General features: G+C 45.8%; 1 protein-coding gene across 1 annotated transcript in view; it reads right to left on the reverse strand.

Annotated features, from left to right (window-relative positions):
• The window catches only part of LOC138977017 (ATP-binding cassette sub-family B member 6-like), a 28052-nt gene extending 14366 nt beyond the window's left edge, over positions 1 to 13686 (reverse strand). The window contains exons 1-8 of the mRNA XM_070349906.1: positions 13354 to 13686; positions 8590 to 9064; positions 5937 to 6166; positions 4480 to 4672; positions 3775 to 3955; positions 2785 to 2877; positions 2237 to 2336; positions 282 to 371 (exon numbers count right to left, since the gene is read on the reverse strand). Of these exons, the coding sequence (XP_070206007.1) occupies positions 282 to 371; positions 2237 to 2336; positions 2785 to 2877; positions 3775 to 3955; positions 4480 to 4672; positions 5937 to 6166; positions 8590 to 9015 (1313 nt within the window). The 5' untranslated portion in view covers positions 9016 to 9064; positions 13354 to 13686. The remainder of the gene's footprint in view (positions 1 to 281; positions 372 to 2236; positions 2337 to 2784; positions 2878 to 3774; positions 3956 to 4479; positions 4673 to 5936; positions 6167 to 8589; positions 9065 to 13353) is intronic.
• Between the last annotated feature and the right edge of the window lie 3054 nt (positions 13687 to 16740).

A 16740-nucleotide genomic window follows, 5' to 3' on the forward strand; every position in this document is an offset into this window, starting at 1 on the left:
TATCGATCTTTTATTTTCTTTCTTTCTTTTTTGTTTTTCGATCTTTCTATGTTTTTCTTTCTTTCTATTTGTTTAGTTCTTTGCTTCGTTCTTTTTTTGTTTCTTTGTGTCTTTCTTTGTTTCTTTGTTTCTTGTTTGATCTTAATCGTTTGATGGATTTGTTGGCTATGTTGGCGTGGTATTCGTTTTAGTGTTACATGTACAAGGTCCATGCATAACAAAGCAACATGGTACAGAGAACTTTAAACATTTAGAAATGCTTGGAAAATAGTACTACTGACTTGAGGACTGTGTTCATGCTGGTGGTGCCTTGTTCCACCACACGCAGCACCTCCCCCGTCTTCCGCTGTAGGTGCCAGTTTAGGGACAGACTGAAACACCAACATCAGTGTCTGTATGTACACACAAGTACCAGGCCATACATGCAGGGAAACAACCCTGTAATCCATGTCAGAATTTGGTTGATTTTCGAAACACGAAAATACCAACATGCAAACGCAGCAGGATAATCGACAAGACAATTCTGACCACGAGAGACGTCCATCAAACACCAGTTTATATGTTAAACATCAAACACCAGTCTGGAGACAAACTAAAACATGGACATTGATGTCTGTATGCACAGCAAATACCAGTGCATCTGTAAAACACCACACACCAGTTTAGTGGCAGACTGAAACATGGACATCAAGTCTGAATGCACAGCAAACACCAGCACATCTGTAAAACACCACACACCAGTTTAGTGACAGACTGAAACATGGACATCAAGTCTGAATGCACAGCAAACACCAGCACATCTGCAAAACACCACACACCAGTTTAGTGACAGACTGAAACATGGACATCAAGTCTGAATGCACAGCAAACACCAGCACATCTGTAAAACACCACACACCAGTTTAGTGACAGACTGAAACATGTACATCAAGTCTGAATGCACAGCAAACACCACCACATCTGCAAAACACCACACACCAGTTTAGTGACAGACTGAAACATGTACATCAAGTCTGAATGCACAGCAAACACCACCACATCTGCAAAACACCACACACCAGTTTAGGGACAGACTGAAACATGTACATCAAGTCTGAATGCACAGCAAACACCAGCACATCTGTAAAACACCACACACCAGTTTAGTGACAGACTGAAACATGACCATCAAGTCTGAATGCACAGCAAACACCAGCACATCTGTAAAACACCACACACCAGTTTAGGGACATGGACATGGACATCTTCTTCTTCTTCTGCGTTCATGGGCTGAAACTCCCACGTACACTCCTGTTTTTGCACGAGTGGAATTTGTACGTGTGTGACCGTTTTTACCCCACCATTTAGGCAGCCATACGCCGCTTTCGGAGGAAGCATGCTGGGTATTTTCGTGTTTCTATAACCCACCGAACTCTGACATGGATTACAGGATCTTTTCCGTGCGCACTTGGTCTTGTGCTTGCGTGTACACACGAAGGGGGATAAGCCACTAGCAGGTCTGCACATAAGTTGACCTGGGAGATCGGACAAATCTCCACACTTAACCCACCAGGCGGCCTTGGCCGGGATTCGAACCATGGACCGCCACAGCGCCCGTCTACATGGACATCAATACCTGGAGTATACAATCGGCTGGTCGTAAAAGGGGGGTTCCACTGTATTACTAAACACTCCTCGTGAACAACTAAGAGACTTACAACCCAACAATAACAACAAGAACGAGAACAGCGCTGAGATGCACGAACCGAAAGTGGGTGCCACCCAAACGGGAGACCGGCACGGTTGGCCTAGTGGTAAGGCGTCCGCCCCGTGATCGGGAGGTCGTGGGTTCGAACCCCGGCCGGGTCATACCTAAGACTTTAAAATTGGCAATCTAGTTCCTGCTCCGCCTGGCGTCTGGCATTATGGGGTTAGTGCTAGGACTGGTTGGTCCGGTGTCAGAATAATGTGACTGGGTGAGACATGAAGCCTGTGCTGCGACTTCTGTCTTGTGTGTGGCGTACGTTATATGTCAAAGCAGCACCGCCCTGATATGGCCCTTCGTGGTCGGCTGGGCGTTAAGCAAACAAACAAACAAACCCAAACGGGAGAGAACAAAACGCGGGGTCTGATTCGTTGAAATCACAACAAATCTCAATTTTAAACAATCCAACACTGCAGCTGGCCTATCGACAGGTTGGTCACTTTCTCGTGCACCTCGGCCATGGAGCCCGTGAAAATAACCGCTGTGTCCTACCTATGCAAGTGAGAGAAGAGCCTGACGTTCATCCTGAGGCTGGTGTACTGCTGGACCTTGATCCATAAAGCGCCCCGTAACTGATGCAGCATCCCGCCCGCTGTCAACACACATGATCAGTTCATGAGCACACACGCACAAACACACACGCACACGTACACACACATACACACACGCGCGCGCGCAAGCATGCACACACACACACACACACACACACACACACACACACACACACACAAACAAACACACACACACACACACACACACACACACAGTTATTTTTAGTGGGACAAATAAATCAACACGTGATCCTTGTCCACGTCTTTACGACACACCCCTCGCTAGTAATTGACCCCCCCCCAATGTTTGACTCACTAAAAGCAAAGTTATTCACTTTTCACAACCCATCCAAACACGGCCGAGCTATTTTCGGTATTCGTCTATTAAGAGTAGCGACAATTTTGATAAATGATTTCGTTTTCTTGTAAACGATATTCTGTGCATTGCTGTTGTTGTTTTTGGGCACCTAACCCTGGCAATGTACCTACAGCCGGCTCCCTTCAGGTACAGCAAAGTACAGTAGACGATGATCAGTTGCCATGGAAACCGCAACTGTCCGTGTTCGTCTGTCAAACTGTTCACTGCAACCAAACAAATCATACGTTGTCCAACAGGAAAGGAAGGTAAGAGACAGACAGACGGGTAGTCATACATTCAGGCAAGCAGGCAGGCACAGATTTTTTGTTTGTTTGTTTGTTTGCTTAACGCCCAGCCGGCCACGAAGGGCCATATCAGGGCGGTGCTGCTTTGACATATAACGTGCGCCACACACAAGACAGAAGTCGCAGCACAGGCTTCATGTCTCACCCAGTCACATTATTCTGACACCGGACCAACCAGTCCTAGCACTAACCCCATAATGCCAGACGCCAGGCGGAGCAGCCACTAGATTGCCAATTTTAAAGTCTTAGGTATGACCCGGCCGGGGTTCGAACCCACGACCTCCCGATCACGGGGCGGACGCCTTACCACTAGGCCAACCGTGCCGGTCCAGGCACAGATGCTGTTAAACTGAAAGACAGACGTGTCAACAGACTTGGAGACACGGAGCCAATTGACAGAAACCAAGGGAGAGAGCAGAGGCAGGGACTCATGGTAATGGTCATGCTGTACTGATCAGCTTGCTAATGATCACGCTTCTAAAGGTTTGCGTCCAATTTGCTTTAGAGCGGTAATTTGCTATTTAGTGTGTCCTCGTATAAGTGTCCTCATTTAAGTGTGTGCTCGTTTTAAGTGTACAAAAAAGAGATCACTCTCCTAGGATTTGTATCACCACAAATGTCTTCTTTTTTTGTAAACATTCTTACTCACTGTGTATTTATTGGAAAACATTGATTGATTGATTGATTGGTTGATTTGACTCGTTGATTCTTTATCTTTTGGGTGTATCTTTACATAGAGAACATGACAGCATCTACCACACTATGAAACCAGTCACAAGACAACACGCTCCGATAGGAACTGGTCAGCACACCTACCTATCTTCTTGCTGTAGATGGGCACAAAGACGTTGACCACTCGGCCGGCGACCAGCAGGACCACGCAGACGAAGACGACAGCCTGCAGGGGACGACTGCCACGTGGCCACACCATGGGGGCCATGATGCGCATCTTGCTCCCGATGTCTGACCACGTCGACTTGGTCTTCTTCCTGGTCTTCTGTGACACAGTGTGAAAATACTTGCATTATACGTTATTTTTATGTTTGACCAAAATATTGACTTGTGTATTTGTACGCCCATGACATTCTAAACAATACGCATTTCAAGTCCTCGGCAAAATGAACGGAAATACACAGCGACTTTCTCAAGTCGGTGCGAAATCTAACAGTCACAGCTGAACAGCGACGCAAAATTATTGTTGACATTCTATTTCATGCAGAAAGCATAAAATGGTTGATCCCTCCCGTAAAGCAAAACAAGTGCAACACAAAGAAAGCAATTAGTCGCAATGCTGTTGATTCGCAAGTGAGTGTAGCGGTTCTGATTTAATGATATGCTGAGGGAAGAGACTCCAACAGCATTGGGGGTGGGGGGGGGGGGGGGGGCAGAAAGAGAAAGGGGGGGGGGATTTTACTTTTTAAGTTGAAAAGATAACAACATATATAGAATTAACTAAACGGAAGCATATGAGCTAGCAGAACAGGAGACTATCTCGAACGACGAAGTCTGAGGTACGTGTACCTTTTTCGACTTCCCTGTCTGCGGGGCCTTTTCGTCATCAGCGAAGTCATGGAGCTGAACTGTTTCCTCGTCCTGAGGCACGGGTTTCGCCTTGACCTTGACCCTGACCTTGACCCAAATACTCGTCACGAGAAGGAAGGCACAGCACGTGATGCGGAACAGCCAGAAACCTAAATCTACCAGGTCCGGAACACTGTAAAAACAACCAGTCAAATAAAAACGGTCACTTTTGTTTGTGTGCAGAAGTCTGGGTTTACAATTTCGGGAACACTGGGAGAAAAATAACAACATCAGCAAAAGTAAAACGGACACTTTTCTTCTTTTTGCTGAGTGCATAGCATTCTTGTTTTCCTGTCCAAAGCGTCACCATAACCAAACGGCTTGTTGTCGTTGTCGTTGTGTGTGAGGAGTTTTTGTTGTTGTTTGTTTGTATTGTTGCACTAACTTAAAACAACAAAAGTGTTCTCATTCAATTTATATTTTGTTCTCAATATTCTTCCAGTTCTCTATATTCGTCTGCTTAAAAGTAACCAATCAACCAAAGGATATAATTAAATAACTAACAAAATAACTAACAAAATAACTAACTAACACAGAAAATAAAAGGTTAATTTTTAGTTGTCCTTTTCCGTCTTCGATGCTTTCTTCTACGCTATGTACTTAAGCATAGTATCTTGGACCAACTACATTACCATTCATCAATGTATCTTACCATTTATCTTTCATAGATATGAACGCATTCGCCAGTCCACTATCATGTCATGCAAACGCACATTTCTGTTTGTAACCCATACAACAGACACAAAAATGGTACTCGTTGTGTTGCCCTTTTCTGTTTTGTGTTGTGATCTGGTTTATTGTGTCGCATTATAAACTTTGTCCAACACAAATGAAACAACTTTCTTACCCCAACTAAAGCATTCATTCACGTGTCATTTCATTCGACCTTTCTTTCAATCAATCAATCAATCAATGAGTCTTATATCGCGCATATTCCGTGGGTACAGTTCTAGGCGCTCTGCAGTGATGCCGCGTGAGATGAAATTTTATACGGCCAATTTAAGGCAGTCAATTTGGGTATCTGGAATATTCATTGCATGAAAGATTTATTTTTACAGGGGTCGGTAACGAAAGTTGAATAAAATCACACGGAAAAAAATGCTTTAGTTGGGGTACGGCAATTGTTGCCATCATTGATGTGTACAGTTTAATTGAGTCCATCCATCCACCCGACTATGCGTCCGTCCGTCCGTCCATCCATCCATTTATCTATCCACGCATCCATCCACCCATCCATCCATTCATCATTCCATTCATCATTCCATTCATCCATCCACTCACCCATTTATCCATCCATCCATCCACCCACACTCTCTCACACACACACATACACCCACACACCCATTCATCCATCCACCCACCCACCCATCCATTCATCCATCCATCCATCCACTTACCTTTGCCAGTCCCACCACCAGAGAAGCGAGCTCCTCCAGGACACAGCGGCACAGGATTCCCTCACCACCCCCACCACCCACACCGCGATGGAGGCGCCCCCTAGCCACCTGTGTGACCCCTCAAGGGCGACAACCGCCTTACGCTCGTGGCGTAATAGGAAAAGGGCGAGGATGTAACTGCAGCCTAAAAACGCCATGGTCGTTACGTTGAAGCCGTGTAGCCCGTCTGCCTGCAAGGAGGAACCAAGATATATGATGTGTAAACCCCGTCTGCCTGCAAGGAGGAACCAAGATATATATGATGTGTAAACCCAAGGAGGAACCAAGATATATGATGTGTAAACCCAAGGAGGAACCAAGATATAGGATGTGTAAACCCAAGGAGGAACCAAGATTATGATGTGTAAACCCAAGGAGGAACCAAGATATAGGATGTGTAAACCCAAGGAGGAACCAAGATATAGGATGTGTAAACACAAGGAGGAACCAAGATATATGATGTGTAAACCCAAGGAGGAACCAAGATATAGGATGTGTAAACCCAAGGAGGAACCAAGATATATGATGTGTAAACCCAAAGAGGAACCAAGATATATGATGTGTAAACCCAAGGAGGAACCAAGATATATGATGTGTAAACCCAAAGAGGAACCAAGATATAGGATGTGTAAACCCAAGGAGGAACCAAGATTATGATGTGTAAACCCAAGGAGGAACCAAGATATATGATGTGTAAACCCAAGGAGGAACCAAGATATAGGATGTGTAAACCCAAGGAGGAACCAAGATATAGGATGTGTAAACCCAAGGAGGAACCAAGATATGTGATGTGTAAACCCAAGGAGGAACCAAGATATAGGATGTGTAAACCCAAGGAGGAACCAAGATATAGGATGTGTAAACCCAAGGAGGAACCAAGATATATATGATGTGTAAACCCAAGGAGGAACCAAGATATAGGATGTGTAAACCCAAGGAGGAACCAAGATATAGGATGTGTAAACCCAAGGAGGAACCAAGATATAGGATGTGTAAACCCAAGGAGGAACCAAGATATAGGATGTGTAAACCCAAGGAGGAACCAAGATATAGGATGTGTAAACCCAAGGAGGAACCAAGATATATATGATGTGTAAACCCAAGGGGAAACACAATGTTTTCGATTCCCCGACCGACCCTAGTTTTTTTTCTCCCAATCCTAGACCCTTCCGAAAACTTAAAAATGATACATTTCAATTTTGCATACTTTACAAGAAAGATACTCTTCATCGACATTCACGGGACACAGCTCGCAACATTTCTGGCCAGTAAAAAGCCACATGCGCTCGACATTCACGGGACACAGCTCGCAACATTTCTGGCCAGTAAAAAGCCACATGCGCTCGACATTCACGGGACACAGCTCGCAACATTTCTGGCCAGTAAAAAGCCACATGCGCTCGACATTCACGGGACACAGCTCGCAACATTTCTGGCCAGTAAAAAGCCACATGCGCTCGACTTATGTACAGAAAAAAAGCATTACAAAATGAGATAATCTCCAAAAAAAGTATAACTTCCAACCTGTACATTATCTGCATGACAAAGATCACCTTCAGAACACAAACCATCATTATATTTTGGGGAATTGTAAAAGGAGGTATTTAAAAGAGGAAGCTCGTTAAGAATTCTAAATTATGCATTAGCTTTAGAGAAACAGACATGAAGAAGTTGATCCGATCCATGGAAAGACACACTTCAGAAAGAAAAAACAAGTCGCGTAAGGCGAAAATACAACATTTAGTCAAGTAGCTGTCAAACTCACAGAATGAAATTGAACACAACGCAACGCAGCAAGACCGTATACTCGAAGCATCGTCACTCCACCGCCCGTGGCAAAGGCAGTGCCAGTGGAATTGACAAGAAGAGCGGGGTATTCGTTGCGCTGAGAAGGATAGCACGCTTTTCTGTACCTCTCTTCGTTTTAACTTTCTGAGCGTGTTTTTAATCCAAACATATCATATATATATATGTTTTTGGAATCAGGAACCGACAAGGAATAAGATGAAAGTGCTTTTAAATTGATTTCGAAAAAAAAATGTTGATAATAATTTTTATATATTTAATTTTCAGAGCTTGTTGTTAATCCAAATATAACATATTGATATGTTTGGGAATCAGCAAATGATGGAGAATAAGATGAACGTAAATTTGGATCGTTTTATAAAATAAATATTTTTTTTACAATTTTCAGATTTTTAATGACCAAAGTCATTAATTAATTTTTAAGCCACCAAGCTGAAATGCAATACCGAACCCCGGGCTTCGTCGAAGAGTACTTGACCAAAATTTCAACCAATTTGGTTGAAAAATGAGGGCGTGACAGTGCCGCCTCAACTTTCACGAAAAGCCGGATATGACGTCATCAAAGACATTTATCAAAAAAATGAAAAAAACGTTCGGGGATTTCATACCCAGGAACTCTCATGTCAAATTTCATAAAGATCGGTCCAGTAGTTTAGTCTGAATCGCTCTACACACACACACACACACAGACACACACACACACAGACACACGCACATATACCACGACCCTCGTTTCGATTCCCCCTCGATGTTAAAATATTTAGTCAAAACTTGACTAAATATAAAAATGAATGTGGAAGAAAGTGACCTGTATAAAGACATCCTGCAGAATCATGTGAATCAGACTCTCCAGCGTCATCAAGAAAATCACAACGCATTGCACACTGCGAACACACGGTCCAGGCAACGTCCTCAACAGCTTCTCTCTTCTCTTCTCCTCTCTCTCCTTCTTCTCTCTCTTCTCCTTCTCTCTCCTCTGTCTCTCCTTCTTCTCCTTCTCTCTCTGTCTCTTGTCTGTCTTCCCTTTCCCGCTGTTCTTTTTATTCGTTTTTTTCCATTCTTGTTCGTCTTCCTCGTCGTTCTGACGAATTTTGTGTCGTAAACAATGCGCCACCACAAGCACTGTGCTGACGAGGAGCGTAGAAGCTGATGTCACGGAATCGTAGAAACAGCGGTTGACACCCTTGTCCGTCCAAACGTCTGACCAGTCGGTACCGTTGGGACAAAACAACATCTTGTCGGGGGGTCAGTTGTTGCTGGAATGGTCACAACACGGTGGCTATCTGAAATAAGGAAAAGTGAAACAGTGATGAGCTACATATCGTTCTCACATTTGTGAGATTGCTTACTTCTACTTGTTCTGTTGCTTGTTCTGTTGCTTGTTCTGTTGCTTGTTCTGTTGCTTGTTCTTTTGGTTCTTGCTAATATAGTTCTTATTCCTCTTTCATGGGCTGCGACTCTCTGGTACACTCGTATTTTGCACGAGTGGGCTTTAACGTGTATAACCCCCCCCCCCCCCCCCCCCCCCATTTAGGCAGCCAATCTTAATCTTTGTTTGCTTACAAATCCGATCGTAAACAAAACGAGACTACCGACCTGCATTTGTCAATCCATTCATCCGTCCGTTCATCTGTTCGTTCATCCGTCCGTTCATCTGTTCGTTCATCCGTCCGTTCATCTGTTCGTTTGTTCATTCGTATTGTCACTGTGTGCGGAGCGCATCCAAATGCATGTTGTGTTCGTGTTCACACAGAAATAGTGTTTGAAAAGCTAAAATATGAATAAGACATGAGTCAAGCAGTCAACCATTCAACCAGTTAACAGAGCAACCAACAAATCAACCAGTCAACCATTCAACCAGTTAACAGAGCAATCAACAAATCAACCAGTCAACCATTCAACCAGTTAACAGAGCAACCAACAAATACACCAGTCAACCATTCAACCAGTTAACAGAGCAATCAACAAATCAACCAGTCAACCATTCAACCAGTTAACAGAGCAACCAACAAATCAACCAGTCAACCATTCAACCAGTTAACAGAGCAACCAACAAATCAACCAGTCAACCATTCAACCAGTTAACAGAGCAACCAACAAATCAACCAGTCAACCAGTTAACAGAGCAACCAACAAATCAACCAGTCAACCAGTTAACAGAGCAACCAACAAATCAACCAGTCAACCATTCAACCAGTTAACAGAGCAACCAACAAATCAACCAGTCAACCATTCAACCAGTTAACAGAGCAACCAACAAATCAACCATTCAACCAGTTAACAGAGCAACCACCAAATCAACCAGTCAACCATTCAACCAGTTAACAGAGCAACCAACAAATCAACCAGTCAACCATTCAACCAGTTCACAGAGCAACCAACAAATCAACCATTCAACCAGTTAACAGAGCAACCACCAAATCAACCAGTCAACCATTCAACCAGTTAACAGAGCAACCAACAAATCAACCATTCAACCATTCAACCAGTTAACAGAGCAACCAACAAATCAACCAGTCAACCATTCAACCAGTTAACAGAGCAACCACCAAACCAACCAGTCAACCATTCAACCAGTTAACAGAGCAACCAACAAATCAACCATTCAACCAGTTAACAGAACAACCAACAAATCAACGAGTCAACCATTCAACCAGTTAACAGAGCAACCAACAAATCAACCAGTCAACCAAACACTCAAGAGTTTTCTACTTTTCTGTGGTTACTTGTTAGGTATCGTTGCAACTGAAAATAGTTACGTCTTTATTTACTTATGCATTATTAACTCATTTAACCATTTATTATACTAATCAAATTTGCCAACAAGTTAATACTAAAAGGGTAACCATACAACCTTCTGCCAGGGAACAAATAAAACAAAACAAACTAGCCCTACATCGAACGTTGAAGAAGAATCAGAAACTAGATAAATAATTCTTTAAAAGTACAAAACAAACCGGTTTTTAACAGCGAATATCATTAAGCGGGTTACAATAAGGTCACTCAAGTCAGGTGTATTGGTCAAAGGTCTGTCACACTTACCTGTATTGTCGTCTGTCTTGAGCGAGCGATAACTTTTGAATGAAATTAACCAACTAATATGTTCTGTCGCGTTTGACTCCGTACAGATAACGTTACCAGGTGATGTTCGACAGAAAGTGTTACAAGGCTGACAGGGCTGACCTAGTATCAACTGAACCACAGGTTGTTATCATGTCAAACACACCCACATGCACAAGTAAGAACGCACGCATACATGCTTGCGCGAACGTGACGCAACCAAGCACGCGCGCACGCCGCACGCACGCACGCACACACACACACACACACACACACACACACACACACACACACACACACACGTGCACACACACACACACACACACACACACAGTTCACATAGCTGCAACACAACAACAGCACAAAGAATTACTAACGTTCCACACGCATTGGAAAACGACAGCAGTGAAAGTAAGTAGAAACAAAACCTGCCACGTTTATTGTTATTAATTAAAATCTCTCTTCAAAAAATGTGCACACACAAAAACTTTACAAAACAAGTATTTTTTCAAAGCCAAGGACAAATTCGCACGAACCCTGACCGGCAAACCTACCCCAAAAGTTCACAAAAATCTGGGTACTTACTGGAGCTGAATTTTTAATAGCAAGGTTTGTCTATTTTTGTGATTTAACATAATTATGACTGTGAGTGTGACGCGGGTTAATGATATGGAATGTTGTCAGTTCTACAACAAGGAATAACATTGCATAACATACAATTAAATGATATATGTATGTTAACGACTATAACCTACATTATAGAAATCATTTCTATGTTCATGAACTCGGCAACTGCATTGCAATAAGGAAATTGGGTTTTGTATGCACACAGAAAGCATTGTCACAGCGTAAAATGCAATCTTTGCGTACAATGCTCACTACATACACGCGCCATACACAAAAAATTCACCCATTTTTCATTGATAAAACAGATCGAAGTCGGAACACTCATGTTATCAGCGGTGATTGTGTGATTGTGTGTGTGTGTGTGTGTGTGTGTGTGTGTGTCAGTGTGTGCGTTTGTGTGTGTGTGTGTGAGAGAGAGTGTGTATGTGCCAGGTGCATGTGTGTGTTTGACTATCTGTATACATGTGTGTGTGTGTCTGTGGGTGTGTCTCAGAGTCAGTGTGTGATGAGTGTTGGTGACTGTCTGTCTATGTGTGTGTCTGTGTTTGTATCACGTGTGTGTGTGTGTGTGTGTGTGTGTGGTGTGTGTGTGTGTGTGGGTGTTTGTATCACGTGTGTGTGTGTGTGTGTGTGTGTGTGTGTGTGTGTGTGTGTGTGTGTGTGTGTGTGTTTGTATCACGTGTGTGTGTGTGTGTGTGTGGGGGTGTGCGTGTGTGTGTAAGTGTGTGTGTGTTTTAAAGTCAACAAAGCGCTTAAGGGTCAACCGGTTCACGCGACTGTCACATGTCACTGTCGGCCGCCGGGCGAGAGACAGAGATAGACCGAGAGACTCAGAGGTAGATATAACCAGGAAAACGGAGGCAGAGAGAGAGAGAGAGAGACTGACTATTAGGGTTTAACGTCCTCTTAGACCAACTGGTCTATATTGGGACAGGTATTGGTAATACGTTGAAGATATGGTGTGATACTTTGATTCAAACAAGCCCGCTGTGGCTGTCTTCTTCGACACACCAGCATTGGGTTTGTCTCGTCAAAGTATCGAAATACGATCATGATAATTGGAGACGAGAGATGATGCATGCGTGTCTTCGTGTTTTCCAAGCCCTGAGACTTTTGCTGTGAACGTGGGATCTTTTTCGTGCGCATGTGTGCACACGGGGGTATTCGGACACCGAAGAGAGTCTGCACAAAGTTGACTCCGAGAAATACATCTCTCGCCGAATGTGGGGATCGAACCCACGCTGATAGCGACCAACTGGCTACAAAGCCAGCGCGCTACCAACTGAGCTACGTCCCCGCCCCGAGAGAGAGAGAGAGAGAGAGAGAGAGAGAGAGAGAGAGAGAGAGAGAGAGAGAGAGAGAGAGAGAGAGAGAGATAGACCGAGGCAGTCATATAGTGACCGATGAAGAATGATATAGAGATAGACACAAGAGAGAGACAGAGAGAGAGACAGAGAGAGAGAGAGGGAGAGAGACTGAGAGAGAGAGAGACATCAAATCAAATCAGAGAGAGAGAGAGAGACTGAGAGACTGAGAGAGAGAGAGAGAGGGAGAGAGACTGAGAGAGAGAGAGAGAGAGAGAGAGAGAGAGGCATCAAATCAAATCAAATCAGAGAGAGAGAGAGAGAGAGAGAGAGAGAGAGAGAGAGAGAGAGAGAGAGAGAGAGAGAGAGAGAGAGACATACACACAGACACACACAGACACACAGACAGCGGACGGGGGACAAAATAAAAAGGCAGGGAGAGAGGGAGAGGAAGAAAGGGAGAGATGTTAACCGGCATCAACTCACAAAATATAGTCACATTTATCGATTAGTTCCAGCTTTCTCAACAACTAGGCCTACAACACAACACAACCAAGCACACACATCTCTGTCAACCTTACCTCGTGACTTCGCGGCGACTGTTTACACACTGAAGCGGCGAGTCCAAGCTAAATCACACACGCACAACGTCCCTTGGTGTTACAGACAGCATTCAAACCCACGTATCGGTCTCTGCTCAGTCACAAGTGAACTTCACTGTCAACCGTTTGAAACAGAGACTGTAAAAACCACCGACAGTCGGATTCAAACTCAAAACCCATTGTAGCGAATCCCCCATTGTTCATACCAAGGAACCACACCCCTCGAACTGATCGAACATCTGCGTGCCAACGTTGACGCGAGGTTATGCTCCGATGAAGAAGTGGGTTTGCAGAACACTGGATGCAAGCAAAGGGCGGAATGTGTGCCTGTGTGTTCGTTCACGGTCTATTTCTAGCACAACATGTTGAACTGGGAATCTCCGTTGCATAAAATGTTGACATTGGTTTGATGACTTCTGGTGTTGACGACCTTGAACTTTTAACTTGATTTCAGCATTCCTTCTTTTCAATAGTATGGCGAGCGCGTGTGTGTTTAGTGCATGTGTCTGTGCGGGGGTGGAGAGGGAGGCTAGGCTGGTGGTGGTGGTGGTAGGTGGAGGCTAGGCTGGTGGTGGTGGTGGTAGGGGGAGGCTAGGCTGGTGGTGGTGGTGGTAGGGGGAGTCTAGGCTGGTGGTGGTGGTGGTAGGGGGAGTCTAGGCTGGTGGTGGTGGTGGTAGGGGGAGGCTAGGCTGGTGGTGGTGGTGGTGGTATGGGGAGTCTAGGCTGGTGGTGGTGGTGGTAGGGGGAGTCTAGGCTGGTGGTGGTGGTGGTAGGGGGAGTCTAGGCTGGTGGTGGTGGTGGTAGGTGGAGGCTAGGCTGGTGGTGGTGGTGGTAGGGGGAGTCTAGGCTGGTGGTGGTGGTGGTAGGGGGAGTCTAGGCTGGTGGTGGTGGTGGTAGGGGGAGGCTAGGCTGGTGGTGGTGGTGGTAAGGGGAGGCTAGGCTGGTGGTGGTGGTGGTAGGGGGAGTCTAGGCTGGTGGTGGTGGTGGTAGGGGGAGGCTAGGCTGGTGGTGGTGGTGGTAGGGGGAGTCTAGGCTGGTGGTGGTGGTGGTAGGTGGAGGCTAGGCTGGTGGTGGTGGTGGTAGGGGGAGTCTAGGCTGGTGGTGGTGGTGGTAGGGGGAGGCTAGGCTGGTGGTGGTGGTGGTAGGGGGAGTCTAGGCTGGTGGTGGTGGTGGTAGGTGGAGGCTAGGCTGGTGGTGGTGGTGGTAGGGGGAGGCTAGGCTGGTGGTGGTGGTGGTAGGGGGAGGCTAGGCTGGTGGTGGTGGTGGTAGGGGGAGGCTAGGCTGGTGGTGGTGGTGGTAGGTGGAGGCTAGGCTGGTGGTGGTGGTGGTAGGGGGAGTCTAGGCTGGTGGTGGTGGTGGTAGGGGGAGGCTAGGCTGGTGGTGGTGGTGGTAGGGGGAGTCTAGGCTGGTGGTGGTGGTGGTAGGTGGAGGCTAGGCTGGTGGTGGTGGTGGTAGGGGGAGGCTAGGCTGGTGGTGGTGGTGGTAGGGGGAGGCTAGGCTGGTGGTGGTGGTGGTAGGGGGAGTCTAGGCTGGTGGTGGTGGTGGTAGGTGGAGGCTAGGCTGGTGGTGGTGGTGGTAGGGGGAGGCTAGGCTGGTGGTGGTGGTGGTAGGGGGAGGCTAGGCTGGTGGTGGTGGTGGTAGGGGGAGGCTAGGCTGGTGGTGGTGGTGGTAGGTGGAGGCTAGGCTGGTGGTGGTGGTGGTAGGGGGAGGCTAGGCTGGTGGTGGTGGTGGTAGGGGGAGGCTAGGCTGGTGGTGGTGGTGGTAGGGGGAGGCTAGGCTGGTGGTGGTAGGGGGAGGCTAGGCTGGTGGTGGTGGTGGTAGGGGGAGGCTAGGCTGGTGGTGGTGGTGGTAGGGGGAGGCTAGGCTGGTGGTGGTGGTGGTAGGGGGAGTCTAGGCTGGTGGTGGTGGTGGTAGGTGGAGGCTAGGCTGGTGGTGGTGGTGGTAGGGGGAGGCTAGGCTGGTGGTGGTGGTGGTAGGGGGAGGCTAGGCTGGTGGTGGTGGTGGTAGGGGGAGTCTAGGCTGGTGGTGGTGGTGGTAGGGGGAGGCTAGGCTGGTGGTGGTGGTGGTAGGGGGAGGCTAGGCTGGTGGTGGTGGTGGTAGGGGGAGGCTAGGCTGGTGGTGGTGGTGGTAAGGGGAGGCTAGGCTGGTGGTGGTGGTGGTGGTAGGGGGAGGCTAGGCTGGTGGTGGTGGTGGTAGGGGGAGGCTAGGCTGGTGGTGGTGGGGGTGACGGTAGGGTTTAGGGTGGTAGTGCTCAGGTCTGTGAGTGCAAACCGTGACGGTGATAAGATAATCAAACAACACATCTCCAAAGGGTACTTTTCGTTGCTGCCTAAACAAAAATAGGGTTATTGTTGCATGGTGTTCATTTACTAACTGTACATACTTCCATTACGTAGCGGTCCCTAAACATGAATGTTAATACGCGCTCGAGGGTACAGTTCACACACACACACACACACACACACACACACACACACACACACACACACACACACACACACACACACACACACACACACACACACACACACACACTTGCGCTCGTCACAGAACAGCGTTCGAGGCTTTCTTTTTTTCTCTCATATTTTAATTACTTCAAGCTTCAAATTAAAACTGATGAAAGTAAAGGTACACAGGCAGACAATGGAAAGTTTAAATAACAAACATTGCAGTATAGTACATTGTACTGAACTTGGTTTCACATAGTACCTAATTATGTTATTTCAACAATATTGTAATTGCTCAAAACTTTAAAACAAAATCAGATGGAAGCAAAGTTGCACAGGGTTACAATTAAAAATTCATGGCAAAAACAAATCCAACAAGTATTCAATTTCAGTATGCTTTACTTAAACTATATCCTACACAGTAGGTACTTCATTTCAACATTGAATATTTTGGCCCACATAGTGGAATGCTTGGTTCAGGGGACCGTAGAACTCCGATCTGGTTCGGGGTGGGGGTGTACAGAAAACAAAATTAACTGATTCATGATATGACATCCTAAAACTAGACAAATAGATGGCACTGTCAACAATAATACAAAAACAAATGTGAGCGCTAAAGTTACAGAAAATGCAATCGATTAAATCTGTTAGTATAAATGATAATGACACCAGGAAGTATTTCTAAATAAATACATGTTTAAGCTGGAAATGATTGTACATAATCTCTACTTGGACTTATCAAGCACAAGCAGTGGTGTACATCATTTTAACAAGTCGCGTGAAGCGAAATTATTACATTGAGTCAATCTGTCGAACTCACAGAATGAAACTGAACGCACTGCGTTTTTTCACCAAGACAATAGCATTTCCGACCCCGCTGATAGCTTGAAGTGACAAGCTACGCTCGTACCGTTAACAG

The sequence above is a fragment of the Littorina saxatilis genome, linkage group LG9 (assembly GCF_037325665.1).
Source record: "Littorina saxatilis isolate snail1 linkage group LG9, US_GU_Lsax_2.0, whole genome shotgun sequence".
In the NCBI taxonomy this organism is placed as follows: domain Eukaryota; kingdom Metazoa; phylum Mollusca; class Gastropoda; order Littorinimorpha; family Littorinidae; genus Littorina; species Littorina saxatilis.